Consider the following 23,042-nt stretch of genomic DNA (forward strand, 5'->3'; position numbering starts at 1 on the left):
TTTTCCTTTGCTAACAGAGCAGACTTTACAGAAAAACAACACATTAAGATGACATTTGAGGTCTGGTTACTAACAGCTAGCTCTTCTCCCAGAGTGTTTTGAGAATTCATTTCATGGTTTAATAAAATCTATCTTTACCTAAACAGAGACACAAGAGATTTATTCTTTTTATATATATACACACAAATAGAAAAAGTGCTTAAAACTAGGACTCAGTAGTTCGGATACTGACTCTCAACATGAACAAACTGTTTTTTTACAGTGTCAGGCTAGGTCTCATTTTGGAAAATTAAACTGTTTGGTTTTTTTCTAACTGCCCCAGAAATGGGAAGTAAATCAACTATAACAAAGCTCTCATCCTGGAAGTGCTTTCACCTTGTATATAGGTAAAAATGGGTTATGGTCAGAATTTCCCTTACTGCCATAAACAGAGCTTTGTAATTCATGACAAAAATCTTTCATTTTAGTCGTTCAATGCACTGGTTAAACAACTTAAATGTAAATTTAATCCTGGAATCATCTGAAACCGTTCTAAAACAGCATAAGCTTTAAACTCCAGACTTTACTTGAACTTAACTCAAAGCTGCATTAGAAAATATCAGTTAGAACATACCAAGTCCTGCAACAAATGACTTGAAGTCAGAGTTAACAATCAAGCATATACCCCCTTGCTTATCCATTTAACTAATAGGCATTCCTAACCAGCATGCAATTTTGTTCTAGCTGCCTACCTCTAACAAAGAATAATTCCCAGAAGTATTTCAGTGTTACGGAGATTTTGTTCTGCTCCCATCATCATCAGACAAAATGAACCTAGCTTCCTGATAATGCTAATCAGTACCACCCAGTTAAGAACAGCAATTGGACGTAGCATTACTTGTGCAGTTTGACATTTAATTTAATAGTCTTGCAGGGCCAGTAGTTTTCTATAAATCAGATTCTGGATTAAGAAACCTCTTACATTCACCTTTGGCAAAAAAAAAAAAAAAGGCAACAAAATAATTGCTACCAAAAGCAGAGAAAATCTACAGTCCTTCCTCCACTAAGTCTAGCACAATAAGCTGAAATCCACTGGTATCTGTGTCATTATGCAACATGAAAGGAATGAAGCTAACCAGAAAATAAAGTCTAAAGGCAGTTTCAGAAATGGTGTGGTTTTCAAAGTAGACAGTTGCAACTCCCGTTACCACACATTTACATATAAACGCAAATCTATATAATAATAAATAATTAGGAACAAAACTTTCTTTACCTACATATCAATTTGAAGACTTGCCCAGATAATATCCTTTTGCTAAAGTTGTTAAGATTCTGGTGTCACCAACAGCTCTATTTTCTTGGCAAGCAACCGTGCATTTTATGTCAAGTATTGGCTGTCACACAATATAAATTCAACTGTGTTTAAGAGCATGGTTTAGGCAAGTAGTCATTTTTTTTTCCTTAAGGGAACTTAGTTTTATAAACATGAAATATTATGAATGACTATTAACACTGCAGTAGAAAACTCGCAGATATTCCACAGTTACAAAAATATTGATACTTACAGCCGTTCAAGTTGCTTTAGATCCTGAAATGCTCCACGTTCTATCACACTAATCTGATTTTCTTCCAAGTGCCTGCAATTCCAAAAACACCAATTAATTGTAAGACCAACACAATAGAAGAGGTTCCCTGCTTCTCTTCACACATGCTACGAAATTGTTGTTCAGAGAAACAGCAATAACAGCTACAATTAGAGACTGCTAAAAAAATCTGGACAGAAAAGCACCGTTTGTCTTGGTCCCTAACAGGAAACACACAAATGGTCTCCTGAATGCCAGATTCAGTGGTCACAATTGGAATCCTCAACTTTTACAACCATAACCATTACGCTCAGGGAAGCATTGGTCTAGTCCAATGCCTACGTCCTTACTGTATCACATTTAAGTGATATAAAGTAATTGAGGTAACAGAGTCCTACAGCCAATGTTAACCCACTCCATGCCAACGTATTTTTAGCCATCCTTTACGTTCTGCAAAGACCTCAGGCTTATCCCAGAGTAAATTCCTAATCACTTCTGTGGTTAACACCACACTACTCAAAGACTAGACAAGTGTGTGACGTAAAGCACACAGAACACAAAATTCATGTGGATATGGCTGTTACATATTTTCCTTATTGTTAAGAGCATTCAGTGTAAATGACTGCAGCAGCATCAGGCTATGTCTGACACCATAAAAAACCACCCAAACCAAAACAAGTACTGACATTAATCATAGTATAGTACACATATTTCAGTAGGCTTGCGAAATTATATTGGCAGTTGGGATGGGAGCCAAGGAAATCCAAACAACTCCACAGCTAGAGATGAGAGTAGCACTACAGAAACAAAAAGTCTTCCAATAGGTTTTAAATGTTTTCTTAGCATATGACAACTTGATCAAACGTGTTAAGGCAGGAAGACAAAGTAGTTGCCTTTCCCCTAGCAGTATTCAATGAACTCATTGAATGAATTACCACCAAATAATTGTAACAGTTCAGCAGTTAAGGCTTAAGGACCTATTTTAGGAGACAGTCAAAGAACAACATTGATTGTGATACTTAATTACAGAAAGGCATTTTTCAGGGGGTGCTGGTGGGATTATTCATGTTTCTTCACTTCTGAGAAATATTTGTTTCAGAAGGAGAAGTCAGAGTGGCAAAACCAACCTGCCTCTGTCAGTGCTGAGACCAACGCAAGATGAGGACAGAAACAAGTGCAATAGTTCAGTGAAATACTGCTAGTGAACTAGATGGCACACACAGCAAATGTAGTCACTGAGCAACTCCCTTCTGTGCATCACTACAGTAGCACTCAGTGCCCAAATAGAAGCCTACTGAAGGCAGAATGCAACAGTTACTTGAAATGAAAGCTCTAGAAACTGGAAAAACTTAAGTTAAGCCTCAACTAATGCAGTACAAAACATACAAAATGATTTTGTTTCTCTCATCTAGATTTTTCTTTTTCTCCCCGTCTGATACATATCCAAATATATATTTAATTCTACATAAAAAGATAATGCAAGGAAATTAATTTCCACAAAGCCAAAACCTGATGCCCACAGTATTTCTGGCACAAGTGTCAAAAGCGATATCTGCTTCTAAGCTGAAGTGAGTGGGATGTAAACAGCTTGTTCTAATTCACAAAAACCTGTTAGAGAAATTTCAAGGGAAAAAATGAATTCACTTTAAAGAGAAAGAACCTCAAGCTTTTCCTGCAAGGACTGAAAGAGCTTCAAAATCTGTTACTTGTTCTTTTAACCCAAGATTTTTTTAAAAAAAAGGTCTATGTCTAACTACAACAATTATTTATGAAGTAGTTCTAACTTTCCTCAGTAAATTTGTGGTGCTCTTTGAGATTCATAGAAAATAGGAATTGAAAAATTATGAATCCTATACACTGATGTTCCCCTTTTTGATGTTCAAGGCACATTTACAAGTACAGCTAAGTTCTTCAATTACAGCTTTAGATCAAGAGACGGCACTACCTCCAAGTTTTTTATTTATCACTTCATATTAGATTTAAAATAAAATATCACAGGTTTCCTTGTGATTGCACAAGTAACATGCAGGAATTACTAGCATCTGACTTCTAGAATTATGGACATCATTATTAGCATCCTAAAACAGTCTTTTAAAGAGAGACAAGTTTTGTGTTATACTTACAAAACACGGAGATTCTTCAGTCCTGTGAAGTCCATCTTTGTGATCCTTGTGATATTATTCTTTTCTAGATCACTGCAAAGAAAAAAGAAACCAGCATTCAGACACTATAACTGGCATCTAAATTTCCATTAGCAGAAAGTACCTCCATCACTGAAACATCTATCAGCTGCTCAAATTGTACAAACTGTTTCCATTAAAATCTCAAGAAGCAAGTCATCAATTCTGATGCATTTTGCCTCCTCCTCTGAGTATGGTTCTCTCATACAAGAAATTTCTTGCACTTTCATTTCTAGTAGTGGTGTTCACTATATGCTGCATTCTCCCTCAAGGCTACACTCTTGTAAGAGGCTAAATGTATTTAGACCCGACTAGTACGATGCAGCTGAAACAGTCCTTGGCAGCAACTAGATGATCAAACTGCAAGTTTGTTCTTAACCCAAGTGACTGTAGCCCACCAAAGAAACTTGGGCTACATGGACCTTCAGGAGAAAATAAGTTTAGTGACTTCCAAGTGTAGGTGTACTCAGGCAACTAAAAGATTGGCAAAGCTATAAGGACAGCTTATGTTTTGTTTCTCAAGCACCCTAACTGGACATCCTCCAGATCACAGCTTTTTGGAAGGGCTGGTTTTCAGACAACACTGTTAATCACACTGACCTGTTCCCCCAGGTGCATTCACCCTTTGCCCAACTCCTGCCTTCTGTCATTATACACTCAATTTACAAACACCTTTGTTATGCACCAACACATTTTCCTTGTCTGGTCACATACCAAGTACTACCTCCTGCACTGTTTCAGTCTGCCCTCGATTCAAAATTTATGCCCTTGATTCAAAATTAATTATTAACTGGCATCTCTCTGACAACAGGGAAAACCAACTGTAACCAAACATTGAGCTGTCCAAGTTTCTGGAGCTTTTCTTTGCAACGAGCATACCAAAACCACAGAACAATTTCACATCTAAACCTACATTTCAACAGAATAGACAAAAACAAAACACTTCAGTTTGAGACAAATTATGCTTAATTGAAAGATTGAATTAAAAATACAGGAATTCATAAACTATTCCCTCTCCCCAGACTGATCCTATACTTAAGGGAAGCTCCCAGTACACAAACTTTGGTGCCCTTAGTGTTACAGAAAACCAAGACTAATTTGTTTCCCAACATCAAGAGCTTTTCTGTCACTTCTTAACAAAAGAACACTCCAAATACTGTCCCGTGTTGCTGTTCCCTCTCCTGTGGACTTGCCTTAGCCAGGCACCCCCAGAGCTCTCCCATTTACACATCCTGTTGTTTCGGGGTTTTGTTGGTTTGTTTTACTTTTTTCTTTTCCTGTCCAGGTTGTTCTACCTGCCCTAGTGCCAACCTACAGGGACAAGACGAACAGCTAAGCTATCTTCTGGTCTTCAGCCACGCTTATTTTAACATAACAAGCAACATGCAGCAAACTTAAAATTCATAAAACAGACCTACTCTCCATCGTGCCACCACAAACCTGTTCTAAGCATCAGTCTCCTAGATACAAGAAGCCTTTTACAAAAAATATTTTTTCTGATATTGAAGTAATCTTTTTTTCCTTCCAAGCCAAATTTTTTATCTACCAAAAGCTGCTAAAAATCAAAAGTATAATCAGGGTAACAGTATTCCTGTTGAAAAAGCATTCAGCATTTCTCTAAAGACAATGAGATGGTGAACAATGCATTCTGACAATTTTTTTCATCTATTCCCATCAAATAAAAATAATCTAATATGACAAATAAGCCATGAGGCCAGACAGAGGTTTTTCACGAATATGAGATCACAAATCCACAGGAGGAAGTAGTGGCTTTTCCTATGCAATTAGTTTTTACTGTAGTTCCTGCATTTATGTGCACTGGGATAGATCCATCTCTTTCGCATTATATTTAGAAAGTTAAATTTCTCTTCCATTCCTAGTAAAATCCAGTGACAAAAAGCAAGATCACAGTATTAGTTTTAAGTACATTTAGATATCATCTGACACCTGCACAAACCTTGACCCTGAAATAAACGCAGGGGATCAGATGGCTGTTCTCAAGTGCTGTTTCAAGTTGAGTGTTTCTCTAGATAGAAAAAAAGGATTAAAGAAACGAGTAGGAATCACAGCTTCCAGGAATGCCTCAATCATCATGACTGTATTCAGAAAAAGGCTGCGTAGATGGCTCCCTGAGACAGCTTCTAAATGCCCAGTCAGTCACTGATGTAAGAGCTCCTGAAGCGTTCAGAAAAGTTTCATTGTTTGTAATCATTCACACATTATCCCAGAATAGGGAAAAAGCGCTCCTGGCTGGAATAACTTCCAGTAATTTTCTATCATACATGCAGTTCCCTTCAAGCCTTCCAGTATGGCCGGTATTTAAGCCAGTCTTCTTTCACCTTTTATTAAGTCTTATTATTAGGACGGAACTACTACTAAGAAATACATGAGTGTTGCAGCGTGATTCTTTCCTTTCATAGAATCATAGAGTCATGGAATAACCAGGTAGGAAGAGACCCACCGGATCATCAAGTCCAACCATTCCTATCAAAAAATTCCATCAAGCCCATTTTTTTCTGCCAACATGAAGTAATATTCTTCTATGACATTCAATGTAAGGCATTGTCATGGTAACAAATTTCATTTTTCTGGTGTAACCCACATGGTCAAATCAAAGCCATTACTTGTTCTTAATTTTGAGCTTATTAAAAAGTACATTTTCAAAATTCAGAGAGGAAACAGGACTGATGTTTTAGTATATCTACTAACTTCCCCAAATGCTTCGAAACATGAAAATAAAGAGCTTTTTTTTTCCCCAACATGAACACTATCCTCCACTTAAAAAAGTAAATATTTAGACGTGTACAGGTAATTGTGCTCACTCAACTGAGGAGAAAACTGTTCATATACCTAAACACGCGTAATCGTTTTCTAATGTATTCCCTAAATCTCAGATGCAAAAAGATATGGAATTAAGCTCCTTTTAACATCATTTTAACAAACTGGTGTATCCACTCATTGGAATTGAAAAGATGAAAAAACTCACACCACCACAAAGAGCTGCGCTCAATACAGTATGAGCCACTGTAACTGAGGATAGTCAGGTATGTAGAATTCTGCAATGATGATGATGATGAAGCTGAAGTCAGTATGATGATGAAGCTGTTCATACTGACAAAACGCCAGCCTATACGACTACAAGACAGCAACCAAGGACAAAGCAGCTACACCTGAAGATCTCTACCTTTTCCACAGCAACTTCATTTGCCACAGACAACAGGAAAAAAGAACAGATAAAAGACTCTAAAATTCAAACCAATAACTATAAAAATGATCAATGAAGATTTTTTTCCTGAACACTGCCATGAAAAATAGAAGCCATGGAGGCAAAAAATATATTAGATATTTTAGCATTATCTTTTTTAAGCATTTGCATCTATCTCAAAGCGAATCGAAGATCCAAGACCTCAGGAGGATTGAAGCAGTATAAAATACACTTAAGAGCACAGAAATAACGTCTATAATATTAACATTTCTAATCATTATTGATAAATGTCAAAATAGTACTAAAAACTCTAATGCCATAAAATAGTTTAAAAACAGGAAGAATAAACTTCTTAAAGTCATTTTATGCATCTTAGAACAAGATGAACAAATAATAGGAGGAACTCCTTCTGTCAAGAAACCATTTTCTTGAGCACAGATGGGAACTAATGATAACATTAAGGAGATGAGGGGAAAATATCATTACTTTTCAACTATATGAACAAGAACGATGGCATCCTTGCTTGACTCATATCAAATATATTTTAACAAGATCCATTAAAGAATAAAACCATAGAACAACAGGGCACTCATTACACAAACCAGCCATTCTCTTCCATTTGCCTCTATGCTGTTGATTAGATCGTGCTTTTCTCCAAGAATACCTTAGAATCATCACTGACTACATTTTTCAGATTTTCCAGTTTAATTTCCTCTTCTGTTCTCAGTTCAGTTCTTCCACCCTGGTGCATCATTAACTACTCACTGGTGTGCCAGTGTGACCTGATTGCAAAAAGCAGTGGAAAGAATTAAGTCTGGAGTAAGCAACACATAAATAGCTGATGTTTTACTTGCATTTTGTTTCCCATCTGCTTTTCACATCATTCTTTCAGAAGCTTTCCCCTGCCAGTATCTCAGAAAGGGCTAGCAAAGTACACCATTAAGTTGGTCAGAACTCTCCCAAGGAAGACAGAAGTCAGCTAAGGTATACAGGGCAACACAGCATCACTCGACCTGCTTTTTGTGTCCATTTTGTTAAAACTTAATTCTCATCACACCTTTACTCAGCTTGAACAAGTGCACACAGACCTGCATTGCTGTTGTACACAGTCTCTCCACCACACCACCCCTGCTGTCCAATCCATGAGAACAGTCCCACACATCACCTTGCCTCCTCTCTACACTCAGCCCCAAGAACACTCTGGACTACTGAACAAGTTTGTCCTGGTGAGATCTGTAGCTCCCTGTTCAGAAAGAGACTTCAAGATGTTCAGCCTGGAGAAGAAGACTCCAGTGAGAACATACAGCAGTCTCCCAGTATTTAACAGGGCTTGCAGGAAAGGTGGAAAGGGGCTCTTGAACAGGGAGTTCAAGGATAGAGTTAATCGTTTTAAGCTAAAAGAGGGTAGATCTGGATTAGATATTAGTAAGGAATTGTTGACCGGGAGGGTGGTGAGGCACTGGCACAGGTTGCCTAGAGCAGTCATAGATGCCCCATATCCCTGAACGTGTTCCAGGCCAGATTGGATGGGGCTTTGAGCAACCTCATCTAGGGGAAGGTGACACTGCCCGTGGCAGGGGCGTTGGAAATACACAATCTTTAAGGTCCCTTCCAAACCAAACTATTCTCTGATCCTATGAGTCTTGAGATCGCTTCTTACTCCTGGAGACTGCCACAGCCTATATTGTATACACAACGTCAATCACAGTATTAATCCCTTCCAAAAGATAATAGCTAAAACGAAGGTTTCCATTTCTCTAAGTAAATTACTTGGACAACACTCTAAGAGAGCTGTTCTTCATGAAGCCCACTTTCCTTCAACAGTTTAGGGTTTAATTGATAACTATTGTCTCCATATAAAAAAGCACTGTCTACCTTCTGAACAGGAGCCTTTTGCAGCAGGCTCTTCCTGAAGGTTTACCTGCCATTTGAAGAAACACAGACTAAAACATAGATGAACTACTAAGTAACATTTCCTCCTCCTGTTCACAGTAGGTCTAACACTGCTGCAAGGAATCAGATTGCCACAGGTTACCCCATTAGTCAATTAAACTTGGACTGTGAAGTTACTGAACTAACACAGACATTAGTGGTTTACAGCTGGTATTTGTGGGCAACATAATATTTTATGTTTCCTTTATAAAGTTTGGCAGCTGATTATGGGCTCACTAGTGGGTTTCAAATACAAAAAAGTTAAACCTTAACATCTAATCTTGGTTAGCTCTCAAACAAATCAGCATTTTTAAGAATTATTGGAAGCAAACAGCTTTGAAAGGAAATCAACTGGGTCAAAGACATAGAAAAAACTATAGTGTAAAGGTAAATTTAATACATATTTAGCATCAACAAACGCCTATGTGCAGATTCATTCCTTCCACATAAGGAAGGTCTTACTGTACCATATTCCTACATTTGGCATAAAAAGTAGGAGCAAAGATAAAACACGTTACAGACAATGCACATGTAGTGGTAGCTTAAAGGAAAGAGACATAGAAGGAATTATTTCAGTGGGAGCAGAAAAACGAATTGGACTAGAACAGTACGAGGTATCATTAAAACGAGTTTGGATGAACTATTAAAAGAGCTTTACTCATAAACATGTCTTGTGATTGCCTAATAACAATTTAATTCAATACATATTTTGTAGATATTGAAGAGCAAGTCACACAACACAGGCACTTATTACAAACAGGGGTGCTTGGAGCAAATCCTGCCTCATAGCAAGAATTCCTCTGAATTGCTTCATCTTTCATTCGTCTCTGAAAACAATCTAGTGAACTTAAAACAGACTTTTAAAGGTTTTAAAGCACCAAAATTCTCTGGAACTTGCCATTATGCAGCCACAAACAGCCCTAAGACTACACAGATTTTTCTCTGTTACACGACTTAAATTTCAACTTAAAATTATTCTGATGAGCCACAAAAACTCTTCCAAAACATCTGGACACTGTTCTCAATCCCCACTCTCTTCCTTGAACTGTATAAAGTTAATTACTTGAGAAATAAATACACTTGCCACTTAGCACTACATGGTTCCGTCTTCTGTACTCACATATCTTGGTAAATATGCCATCTCATCTTCAACAGCTCTGAGCTCTAATACAAAGGATGAGAATTGAGTTCGAAAACACAACACCACAACTCTTCCAAAAGAAGCAATAGAAAAGGCAATCAGCTCTCCTGAAGTCTCTCAACAATCTTCCAATCAATAATTCAATACTTGTACATAAATAAAAACTCCTTAAACAAAATTCAAATCCTTTTATATACAAGGACACAAAAATTCCAAACAACACTATTAGACCATAGCAGGTTCGTATTACTCAGGTGTGACTCTTCTACCTGCTGAACCACCTAGGCATCGTAGTCTCCAAGATAATCCGAAGTTTGGGTTCTCATCATAGGTGTGAGTCTTGTATATGCCCAGGTGAATCCCTACCTTAATTCCTCAACTCTTACAAGACTATAGTTCCTTGGAAATCAGCTCCTTTTCAGAACTAGTGCTAGCTGCCTTTTCTACACACACGGAAGTGTTTGTATGTATTTTCATTTTGCATAATGTCTTCCAGGCCTAACCCTGTCAGGTTTTGGTCAGAGGTTACTCAAATCTAGTTCTCTTTCTCGAAGAAAGAATTATTTTGTTTGGTTAAAGCTAATCACAGTCAATAAATGCTCCAGAGCAAGAGTTTTCCTCAGTTTCAGAGAACTCTCAAGTGCCAACCTGGCCAACACAGTGGCATTCTTTCCAACAAAACTGAAGAGTACCTCACATGTCCAAGCATTTCATGGCAGTAATGGATTTTGCATCTCAACAATAAACAAAAGTCCTAGACGGTCAATATTTAGGAAACCATTTATTAAGTCATTTGTCTTTAACTTAGGACGCTATACAAAATGAAAATACATAAAATGAAAATAATGGGCTACCTACAGAGAAGGGAATCCAGAGCACTAGTTGTAACTTCATTCAAGTCCTCAAATGTTTGTTCATTTATATTAATAAACAAAGAACTCAATAAGAGCAGAGAAACTGCATACCGTATTTAAGAAAAATTAACTACCATGCACTTCAAAAGACAGCTCTTACCTAAGCTACATAGCGCTAGGTTTCCTTCCTGTCCAACTACTTCATATACAAGGCTGGTACATAATTCTAGTTCTAGAACCTCAAACATGTAAATCAGTTTCTGTTCCTGCTATATTTTCAAAGTGGCTACCACATACCAGCTCAAAGGTATACATATTTGTCTCACATCTGGGACAAACAAATCAGCATAAACCCCAAATACTGCTAAAAGAAACTGAATTCAATCACACCCCACATCATCTACAGGGAAGAGGCATTTTCCTCCACATCATTTTTCAAAATTTCCCAACAAAGAACGCATAAACTTTATCTCACATAGAACAATGCACTTAAATTAATAAAGATCTTTCCTGTTCTCTAAGAACCAAACAGGTCAGAAGCTGAGATAGCGCGCAAAACTTGCATCAAAACAAAGCTGGGCTAAAGCTGAAATGTTAACAACCGAATCCAGATTCCTGAACCTGAGGAGTTAGTGATATTTTTCATTAGCCCAATTCCTCCAAATAACTCAAGCAGCACACATTCTTGGGGAAACAAGGCTTTTATTGTTTTGCCATTGCACTGCTAAAGGACTCTGTTGATCCCAATCACCTGCTAGAATGAGAGCTAAGTCATCTCTTTAAAATTTTCCTGCTAGATCTGTTTCCCCAGCCCCCAAACACTTTACAAGGTAACCCAGAACACATAGCACTGGAGGAAACACACATTTTCACAGGCAAGTTAACCATTCATTCGGCTGCCTACTGCACTTTAGAAGCAGAAAGTCACAAGGAATACCTCCTTAATTTGCAATGAAAGCTACCTGCAGGGTTGGAAGCAAAAGGTTATTCAGTAAAGCCCTCCTATCTTTACGACTACTTGGCTCGGGAACATAACCATCCAAAGCCGAGAAACCCACTCCCACGTGCAAACTGCTTCCACAGAGCAGCTTTCGGTGACCCTTTGCAGTCTTCACACCTGGTATCTACTTCGTTATTTTAACCATTCTCCAGGATTTCTGCTATGGAGTTAATTTATCTTTAAAGGCTATAGACTGCCACTAGCCTCTTAACCTTAAATGACTGTAATTCCCTACAGAAAGCGCTTGGCAACTTTCTTATGCCGTCAGTCCAAGAATTTCAAAATTACTACGATAAACTACTTGATTACAACACTGCCCTAAAACCCTCTGGCAGCACAATCTGCATATCTTCAGATTTAACATATTTCCATCTCAACTTTTGCAACACAGGAAATAAACTCCCAGGACTGGATTTGATGAAACACACAAAATTCATTAGTTTCCAAATCACTTTGGTGAGTACGAACATCACTTGCAAAGAAAAAGATAAAAAAAAACGCTTTGAAATCATGTCCAGACGAAGTAATTTCAGGTTTGGGTTTTTTTAGAAAGAGGACGATTCATACCATCCCTATATAAGACTTCATTCTTATCTAATTTTCTCTTCTTAAAACAGCTGATTTTTTTTTTTTTTGAAGAGCATACAATTCTTTCCCCAACCAACTTCTCCATTCACTGACTGGTACTCCGTAAATACTCCACATCATCTAGTTCAGGGAGCTTTAAAGGGAGCATCTAGGGCAGGGAGCTTTAAAGTCCCGCTGGGACTCAGAACACCATCAGTGTGCCTTTGCCACAGTGAGAGCCACCCTTACCCAGGCTGTACTAGCAAGTGCATAGCCAGAAAGGTTTAAGAGTTTGGAAGACATGACTAATTTCTTGTATTCAGGATTTCTGGCAGTTCATCTGCAAGACCATACCCAGCTGCAGGCTCTCCAGTAGATGAAAGGCACAGATACATTAGAGAGAACTAACAGGCTACTGGGAAAACTGTAGCATATGAAATGTAAACAGAGGCCAGGATGGCTGGGCTTTCTGGACTTTAATCAAAGCTTCATGAGAGATCTGTAAGTGCCTGGTAGGTAGGAGAATATAGACCTCCTTCTCTCATCTGTGTAAGAAGAGGTCACACCTAGAGGAACTCGAGTAGAGAAAAAACAAGCCCTATCACAATCACCAGTTCTTCAGTAGCAAGTGCTACACAGATTACCAAAGTATTAACAAAGTAATATTGGGATCCAATGATTATGATAGAGCTTGCTATCTGTGTTAAACCAGAATAACGATAAACTTAAAACCCAACATTTAATATGTATTGCTGTTCTTGCTGGATAGCACCATATGTACAACACTAGACAGTTTCAGTTTCCAGAATAATTTACATAGTAATTAAATAGGCAGACAATAGCTGGAATGTTCAAACTCCATGCTGTAGTCCATCACACTTTTGTAACAGACCTACATCATACAGCTTTTATTTCAAAAAAAAAAAATCAGATTGCTCCTTCTGATTACAGAAAGCTTCAGGTATGACTCAGAGTTTTCTTTCTGTCTGAACAATGAGAAAACTGATCTTAGAGGTTAAGTGACCTAATTTTCTGAATAAGCTATCCATTCTTAAGCTCATGACAATGGTGCTTGGTTAATATACCACATGAAGTGTCCAAATGATCTGAAACTGCTTGCAGGCAACATATGGCTGTCCTTATCCCTATCAAAGCAGAAAGAAAAAAAAAATAAGACTTGGCAAACCTTAGGTGTTCAAAAACACCAGGGAAAAAATAGCTTTTGCCACTTGTGCAGTGGCTGAATTCCTCTCTGAGCAGGCTGCTGTTAAATACGATACCTGAGATCTTCAGAAAGGAATTACTCAGTCCGTTTTCCTCAAGTATTCTGTTTGCTCCAAGGAAACACATCTTTGTCCTAGCTCATGGGAATTCCTGACTAATAATTATAGTTTGAAGATTTTATTACACATAAAGGAAATGTTATGCTGCCAGATTCATGTTCTAACACACATTTTATAATCCCATACCCCTCACCTTTATACCCAAAGTTTTATAGCTAGTTTTGATGTGCTCCAGATTTCACTAGGCAGCGTCACCTATGTCCTTGTGGAAGACAGAGAACCTACAGGAAGAATTAAATGGGTCAGGAGGCTGTACTAGCATAACCTCATGTTCCAGTACAAAAACACAAAGCTTATGAAATAAGCAGGAAGCTAATGTTTTGGCTACAGATAAAGAAATACAACATCATTAGAAGTACTAACATGGTGTGACAATTTTCATAGTTGTATGTACATTTGGTGGTGGTTGAACACAAGGCTCTCAGTAAAGCCAGGCAAGGAGGAGAGGCTGCTGTTCAAGTGAAGCCATAGCTCAAATGTCTGGAGTTCCTCTGTGGACTAAGCAAGAGCCCTATTGAGTGTGCAGGTCTGGACTGGAGGAGAAGACAGCAAAGGCGATAGTGTGGCAGGAATTTCTTACCAACTATCCACTCAAAGTAAAGGAGAGAACAACACTCTAATGGGAAGAAGTCTCCAGATCACAGACCCTTATGAGGGACTTAAATCTCCCTGGTGTTTTCTGGAAAGGCAGGCCAACAAGATAGGAGATTTCCAGAGCATGTTAGACATAGCTTCCAAAAATATGTGTTAGATGGGCCAACCATAGGTTAAGTTTGCTTTAGCTGCTACACACAAACAATGAAGTGAATGGGGGCAATATATTCAGTAGAATTATTGGCTTTAGCAATTACAACTAAGTGACATTCAAAAGGCTGAGAGATGTGAGGAGGGCAAAAAGCAGAGGGCAGACCCTGAACTTAAGGAGAGCAGAATTCAGTTTCAAAGAATTCTAGAATTTCTCAGAATTCTGGGGATTAATGGGGCACATTCTGCAAGAAGCAGCCTAGAATAACCTTAGCAGAAGAACATCCCATCCAGATACTGATGACAATGAGCAGGTATACTAGAATATCACCTTGGCTAAACAGGCATCTCAAGATTGAGCTCCAGTGCTGAAGAGTGAAGTATAGAAAGATTGCCCAAAAACTATGTGATGGTATTGGGAAAGTCAAAGCTCAGCTAGAGTTCAAACTGGCAAGAGTCATGAAGAAAATCATCTAGCAGTACATCAACAATGACAGAATAAGCAAACAGTGATGGTTTAGTGACAGATTGAGGTGCACAGTCCTACTTTGTGTTATGTCTTCGCTGACAGACTCCTAAAGTCTGTGGGTCTAAAGACAATGTTCAAGGACAAAAACAGTCAACATAGGCAAGACATCAATCTGACCCCTATAAGCCTGGGGAAGAGACAGAATGCATCTGTTGGTGCAGATAGATCTGGCTCACACAGTGCAGCCTTGCTCTACATTTCTGATAGAGGCTAATATTACATTTAACTTCAAAATAAATTGTTAAAAATTATATTGCTTTGCAGGCTGGTCAGCATCAGCCTCACATTGGTCCCCAGAAAAGTACTATTGGAAGCAATTTCCGGGCACAGAAGAGACAATGCAACAATCAACAGACTGACATCATACTTGACCAACCTGACTGCCTTCAACACTCAAATACATCTGGATTAAGGGAGAACAACATCTTCCTCAACTATGTGGAGAATACTGTGTCCAGTTTGGGGCTCATCAGTCTAAGATAGATGTCAATAATCTTAACGTGCAGTGAAATAGCACTGAAATGATCCAGGGGCTTGACTACATAAGATGAGAGTGAGGAAGCTCAGCTTATTTAGCCTGGAGAAGGGTAAGCTTTGGGTCACAGTCTTCGAATACGTAGAGAAATGAAATGGAAATTGAAAATTTCCTTGAAAATTCCACTTGAAAATGGAGCAAGACTCTTACCTAAGGTAGAGAAAATTAATTCACATTCACTCTCTCAAATAGGAAGACCTTGTAAATCAAAGCTAAAAACAGCCTGTGATAACAGAACGTAACAAATTTTGTAGGAAGCATAAATATTCTTCAGAGTTAGCTCCATTACTAGAATTTATGACAAAAAGTTACGCTTCCTAAAACATTAATAACTTCTCCAGTGCACTTAAAGCTAATTTAATGTTAATTAAGGACTTCTAGAACAGAACACAGTAAAAACAGTGAGCAACAAAGATGAACAAAAATTACTACTTTTCATAAGACTGGTTTCCCACCCTCTACGCACTTGTCTTTTTCTCAGTTTGGGGTTTTTTTAATACAATACACAACCAATAACAACAGGCTTATTGCAGGGGGGGAAACATACTGCATGTAAACATCAGGAAAATTCAGATCACTTGACATAAGAAAAAATCTGATGCTTGCATGTCAGTCTGTCTCTACCTATGAGGAACACGACTGAACATAACACTGTAAAGAAACAGCTACCAGTTTAGGCACTCTTTACCAATACAGACCATTTCACGTTCAGGACTTGAAATATTTCCCTGTTGCTCTCCATCAGACGGCTGCTTCTGACTGCTGTAATTCTTGATGACTGGGGAAAAAAGTTCTACCAAAGAAACGATTTTAGTGAAGCCTGACAGGAAAATAAAGCCTTGATTTCATCTCCTTGCTCACTTTCAGACATGCATGGACTAGAAACTCTTTCCAGGAGATATTTTCCTGGAAAGACAATAGACTTCTTCATTTAGTTGGGTTTTTTTTGTTGACCAGGTTTTTTTTAATTTCTCTAGCATCCAGTTTCACCAACTCTGTCCCTTCCAAGAAGTACCATACTGAGTGCACACGTTTACCAGAGCTAGTAAGGAGCTGATTAAGCCAAGAAGTAGCAGTAGAATGAGTAGGACACTTTTACTATGGAAAATTGAAGTTTGAAGTTGTGTATTCACTTTCAGCTAGAGTCCAGATGTTAAAACCACAAGTAATTTCCTCCATTTTCAAGTAGATTCCCACCACCTTCCTTGTCCCTCCCCATCCTCATTCAACTTTTAGTTTTCAACAGTTGACCCACTGGAGCGAAGCTGAATTGATTTCACAACATTTGCTAAATGAATACAAACCAAGTTTTTTCTAAACAAGACTTGGCACGCACATTTCATGTTTCAAATTACTGAAACTACTCATGCTTATAAAACCACTTTGCACTAAGCCTCCTGTATATCCGAGAGGTACAGGAAAACAACCTTGGGAAATATCTATTCTATAAAATGAAGTTAACATCAACTAGGAATAACTCATTTTAAACTTATAAAAAACAGCCTAAGCAATTAGCTAAAGAACTTCCTAGGCAAAAGAAATAACCCAACAAACAAGCCCTCAGAAAACCATAAAACACTTTTGATTGCTTCTTATCTTTTGCTGCCTTGTCATATGTTATCTATTAAAACTCACGACTCCAAATGATTATTGGACTGTTTCTTTTACTTCCACGTTCTTATCTGAGAATCATACATCCAGATGTGTGTTTTCATCTCAATATAAAGAACCAGCCTTAGCCTTAGGGCTTTATTTCTCAATATCTACTTCCTCTTCTGGAAAACTAATTTTCTCTGCTCAAGAATTTTATATTCATGATTAGTTTTCACCATTTCATTCTTGTGTCCAGCTTACCTCCCTAAATTTATTTATGCATTTCAGAAATGCACAATTGCCTTTCTGTACTATTTCCTTATAATGAGTTCTCTTTCTCACTCCCCAGCTGTGTTCTTAAAACATCATCTCCAACCAGCTCCACCACTTCAGGAGGATGAGACACCTAGCCTTTCCTCAGCACTCTACAGCTGTTTTAAGGAAGCTGTGACCCACAAGTTCCCACCTTGCTAAGTGATGCTGTAACCACTACTATCCTCACTAAGCAATGATGTTTCATCCAAGTTTTTTTCCGAAACACACATTGCAATGAATTGCACTTAAAGTAACGCCTCCCCAGTCTCAAGAAAACCTTCACGCAGGCAAAAAATAAATTTAGGGAAAATTCTATGTAAAGGTCCCACTAAAGCAAAACAAGTTTTATTACTAATAAGAAGGCACAAGGCATTTGAATTGCTTTTACGATGTGGCTTTTTTGCTGAAATTCCTCAGGCATATTTAGAGAAAATAATTATTTCAATTCAACATCAGTGTGTCCTTGTCTGTAGAGGACCAGCACACATACGCACTGATGAAATTTAAAGGGCTAGATGTCATGTAACTATATTAGTTATGTGAGCTTTTTATGCTACATAACATATCCTAAAACAGAGAGGAGGGGCAATCAAACATTTGGCAGACAAGCATTTGGTGTGCTTTGCTCTCTTCTTATGGTAAGGGGGAGGCGAGGGGGGAAATACCGTAATGTGAAATTGCATTTTCCATACAGCTCTGAGTAACAATTAATAATTTTTTTCAGTCATTCATCTTTTACGAGACAGCATGTACTAAGGAACATGAGTACACTATTCTAAGGAATTTTCTCCCCTTTTAGGATGAGATTTTTTAACCTTTAAAAAAAACTGAAGTCAGGAATCTGAATCTTTTCTACTTTGGGGCAAGTTGTTTGTGGGGGGGGAAAAAAAAAGCCTTTCCAAGCCAAGTTTTTGTATTAGGTCAGTATTACACAACATATGAAATTAGATCTACTGCTTATGCTAATCTTGTTTGCCAGAGAGACAACTGCATACTTGAACTTCAAAAGCTGCTAAAATATCTGAAGTGCTCATTATTCACTAGTACATACCAAGAAAAAAATGTCAGTGAAAACACAATAGAACATTTTGGCTGAACTGACTCCAAGCATTTATTTTCACTATGACCTGAGAAAGTGTGTAAGGCTCCCAAATCACGGTCAGCATCTTTTGAAACTGTCAAAGTTATTTTTTAAGGTCCCATAATTACATACCCCAGTGATGCCCTACAATCTACTAATACATTTATTATGTACAAGTTAACTAAACATATGTTACCAAGCACAGGAAAAAAGGAAAAACAAAAAAAACCCCAAGGATTAAGAAACAGCCTTCTAGCTATTAGTATGCACAAGAAGGTACCCGTGGCTGCGCTCTCAGCATATTATCTCTGTAACAGTCCAATGTTTATCTTGTGAAAAACTTCAAGAGAACATCCATTTGTGTACTCTTCCCCCCCTCTCCCCACCCCCGACACACAGCCAACCCTGACAGAAATCTAGCTCCTGGAAAAATAGAGTTGGGAAGCAGACATGAAAAACTGCATTTTATAGTGCCGTGACTCTGGAGATCAGAAGCTCAGATTCACCAATAAGAAGTTTATTATCAATTCTGTTATCAGGCCTAGAAACACCCTATGACAGCTCAAGATGTCTTCATGTTATATGTTGTACAAAGATGACCCAAAGAGCTTCCAGCAAAGTCAGAAAGAATGAAGACAAGCAAATGAACAGTACTGAGAAGTACTGTTCACAAGTAGCCTGATCTGCATTACGTACTTTTAACTTGCTATCGTGGAATTTACAGAAAATTTCAAATTCCGAACCTTTTTTTTTTTTTTGATGAGGACAGTTGCTCCCAAGCAAGAGCATCAAAAATGAATAGGAAAAAAAAAAACAGTACCTATCCAAAACAGAACTAATCACTGCCCCCACCCCCACCTTCTCCAAGCCCCTTCACAGGCAGTTAAAATGTGTTACCTATCCCCAAATCATTAATCTCCAAACCAGTTCATCCCTTCACTTACACAGAGCCCTGGTTGACAAACTAAACCTCTGCCTACGTAGACAGGAACGACTGTGAAGCTGCAAAGAGAAAACACACTGAAAAATAACACGCCAAGAACTTCTCTTGTTCTTCTGGGTGACTGCCTGCATGGACAGGCACAGCACAATGTCAAAGTAAAGAGTTGCAGTCTCTCCAATTAAACTCCGAAACATAGCATCACTCTCAAAAGACTTGCACCTCAAACCAGAATGAAGAGAGGTCCACAGAGTGGCCAACAACTTATCAGTGATAAGAACAGCATCTCCTGCATTTCTCAGTGTTGCCTAGACTCTAAACACATTTAATAGGTGTTTGAGGGGTTTTGTTAGTAATCTGATACTAATTCCACAAGGCTGACTGTTCCTTATGCAACTGAAGTAGAAAGCAGTGATATGAAGGTCTCTGCAGGAAGCACGGAGGGCTCACCTGATAAAACCCTGAGACAGAAGTTAAGAATCATTCCTGCAACAGTACTGCAACTTTTCAGGGAGTTGGTGAGCAATGCAAATTGTGAAATCCATCTAGAAGTAAATTGCTGATAGGTTTTGCAGATTGCTTGATGAAAAGTCAAGACAAGACCAGCTTTAAGTGATCTTCCTCATTTTAATTGAACTGATGTTTATTGAGAGCGTCCCTTCATCAGTGACAGAAAAGGAAAGAACATAGCCATCAGTTAAAATGATTTCCAGCTGAAAGACAAAATTAAAATCTCAGAAAAAAAGAAGCAACTCTCAGATCCAAAGGTAAAAATCTCATTAAAAGCTCCAGAACCCTATCAATCATGGGATTAAAAACATACAGTGCAGCCAGCAAACAGATGGTGTAAAACCAAAATACAAGACAAATTTCTTCTTAGAGAGACAACTGACAGACCAGATTCGGCTGGGGGGAAGTTGAAAATAACTAGCAAAGGTAAGAATCAGCCTCAAACACTTTTCTACACAGGTGGCTCTCAACTCATCTAAAATTTGCTCTGAGTACAAGATCACAGCCCCATTCCATTCACATAAGTAGGCAGACAGATCTTTTATGTATTAAGTACCATTAGTAAAAGCACGCCAGTTATTTACAGAACCATTTCTTAATGAGGAACAACAAGTTCTTGCCATTCCTGAGAGCCATTCAATATCTTAAATGATACATCTGACTGGACAACATCAAAAACAAATTTGAAAATACGCAGAGCCTTATGGATTTCTGCAGAAAGGACTTGAAAAATACTGAGAACAGAATAGTTTGGGCCATGTTGCCACCAGAGCATTACTAGAAGCCTCTTGTAGTAGTAGAAGCCTTACTAATCTCTTCTTAGTCCTGAAAGTTACATGATAATAAAAAAGTCAAATTGACATAGCCTTACACTCGCAAGCAAAATCTGTTAAAGAATATACGCATAGGAGCGACAACAGCAGCCCCAAGCCAAAATCCATATAATACTGTTGCTACGCACTTGAACCAACTAGAACTAATAGAAAACCCCTGCCACCCAAGGGGCAGAAGGGAGCCAAGAGGAGGAAGCACATCCTGCCAGCACAGGGCACAAAATTTACCTCTGTCATGATATTTTCTGAACACCATTGCATATCTATACATCCTCATAACAGCAATGTACAGATAGTCACCTGAAGAAATCTTTACCATACATAACTTATAGGCATTCTCCATGAAATCACCAGTATTATTTTTGTTCAAAAAGCTTTGCCATCGAGTTCAGTTTAGCTTTTCTCTCCAGAAGTATCTTGATTCCATCCTTCTCACATGAAGTTAGAAACTTGCTTTGTTTCAACTTTGAAGACAACAAAAAACACTGCTGTATCTTACAGGAGCAAGAAATAAGTCAAACAAAAAAAAGAGGCTCCTTCAGGGAGCTGTGGAACTGTAAGCAGAGGATGCTCATGCTGATTTCTACAGCTGCCATCATCAAGCCTCCACCAAAAAGTTGGCTCTACTTAAAACCAATAAATGACCTCCCTAGGAGAGAAGAAGCTAACTCATTCACAGTCACACTTCTGCTCAGACACAGAAGATCAGCCAGTGCTGAAAGTGGTTTCAATACTGAGCCACAGAAACTCTTAACCTGATCCAGTATCTGCAGTTGCAGGGAGCAAACAGGTGAAACAACTAAGAGGTACCTGGTCATTTCTGACAAACATTCCACAACCTTTGCCTGAGGTCAGCATAACATTTGAGATAATTTAGTAGCTGTATTACAAGACAGGAAAGCTTACATCAACTCCAGCAGCAGCACTTTGGAAAAAGCATTTGAAAGTTTCAGGCTAACTTAGGAAGGAAGAGTCACTCCCTCAATCACAAAGTTGGCTACAATGTAGTACCTCATAAGGCTGGAGGCACTTTTGATGAGAAAAGAGGCTCCAAAACTTGCAAGTTCATGATCATTCTGCATCAGAAAGAGCTGGTTAAGTCACTGAAGTAACAAGACCTCGTTATATTTTGCAGATTCAAAGTTGGGGGAGGGGGGAAGGAGCAAAATAAGGAAAAAATAAAAAGGTAAACGAGGAATTCCTTGGGAGTGGAAGGTGATTTGCATCTTAATTAGATATATTAAAAAAAACTCCAGAAATTATTACATTTGCTTGAAACATTACTTGAGGGGTCAACTGCAGTTCTCAGCCACAGGTGAAAGCTCCACACAACTAAAGTCCCCAGGAAATTTATCTCAACATTAAACCATCCTTAGCAGGCGTAATAGGTGGCAAAAGCAAGACAGCTGTGACTAGGAAAGGACCCTGACACATTTCAACTTTGAACTCAAAGTAAAAATATTTTCCATTAATTTCTAGTGAAACAAGTATAACCAAAAATAACTGCAATACTGACCAATGGCTTCTATTCTCCATCTTGACTCCCAAAAAATTAAATCTTCTAATCAAGGGAAAAAAAGGATTCCAGTAGATGACCACCAGACAAAAAGCTGTTCATCTCAAAAGATCACCTGCAGCAACAGGCAGCCAAGGGAATTTCATCCTCCTTCCCCTTTCCATCACTTCAAAACGAGGCAACAAAACTAGTAGTGCAAGACTGATCCTACACAAGCACATGCTAATGTCCAGTCAAGCATAAGTGGTCAGCAATACGTTCATTAAAGGAAGTATACAAATCAAATTAAGCAACGCAGTCAAGTTTTCCCAGGATCAGTACCTCTGAGAGCAAGCTCTTCGAAGCCAAAGCCAACGATGTCTCCTTATTGACACATGACCTAGGGAAAGAAAAAGGCTCCATGCAACGTTTTGGAGATTATTACTACACAAGTGAGCGGTAATCCCTACTGGGAAGAATTCTAGAAAAACAGAATGTCACTGTAAGAGTCGGTATAATTACATTTGCATGTGCTTAACATAGCATTCTGCAGTAATATGGAAGCATTCAAGACAGAAGCTTAGATTTAATTTGGAGACAAAATTGAGGAAGTTGAAGACTTATTACAAGCCAGTGCAACTTGAGCAGCTACATGCACCTAGGCCAAAAACACCATAATAATG

At 38.4% G+C, this 23,042-nt stretch overlaps 1 protein-coding gene across 1 annotated transcript in view; it reads right to left on the reverse strand.

Moving 5' to 3' along the window:
* Positions 1–23,042, reverse strand: part of SLIT3 (slit guidance ligand 3) — a 504,299-nt gene that overhangs the window by 476,843 nt on the left and 4,414 nt on the right. The window contains exons 2-3 of the mRNA XM_069869312.1: positions 3,686–3,757; positions 1,545–1,616 (exon numbers count right to left, since the gene is read on the reverse strand). Coding sequence (XP_069725413.1) covers positions 1,545–1,616; positions 3,686–3,757 — 144 coding nt within the window. The remainder of the gene's footprint in view (positions 1–1,544; positions 1,617–3,685; positions 3,758–23,042) is intronic.

The sequence above is a fragment of the Phaenicophaeus curvirostris genome, chromosome 15, assembly GCF_032191515.1.
Source record: "Phaenicophaeus curvirostris isolate KB17595 chromosome 15, BPBGC_Pcur_1.0, whole genome shotgun sequence".
NCBI classification, from domain to species: Eukaryota; Metazoa; Chordata; class Aves; order Cuculiformes; family Cuculidae; genus Phaenicophaeus; species Phaenicophaeus curvirostris.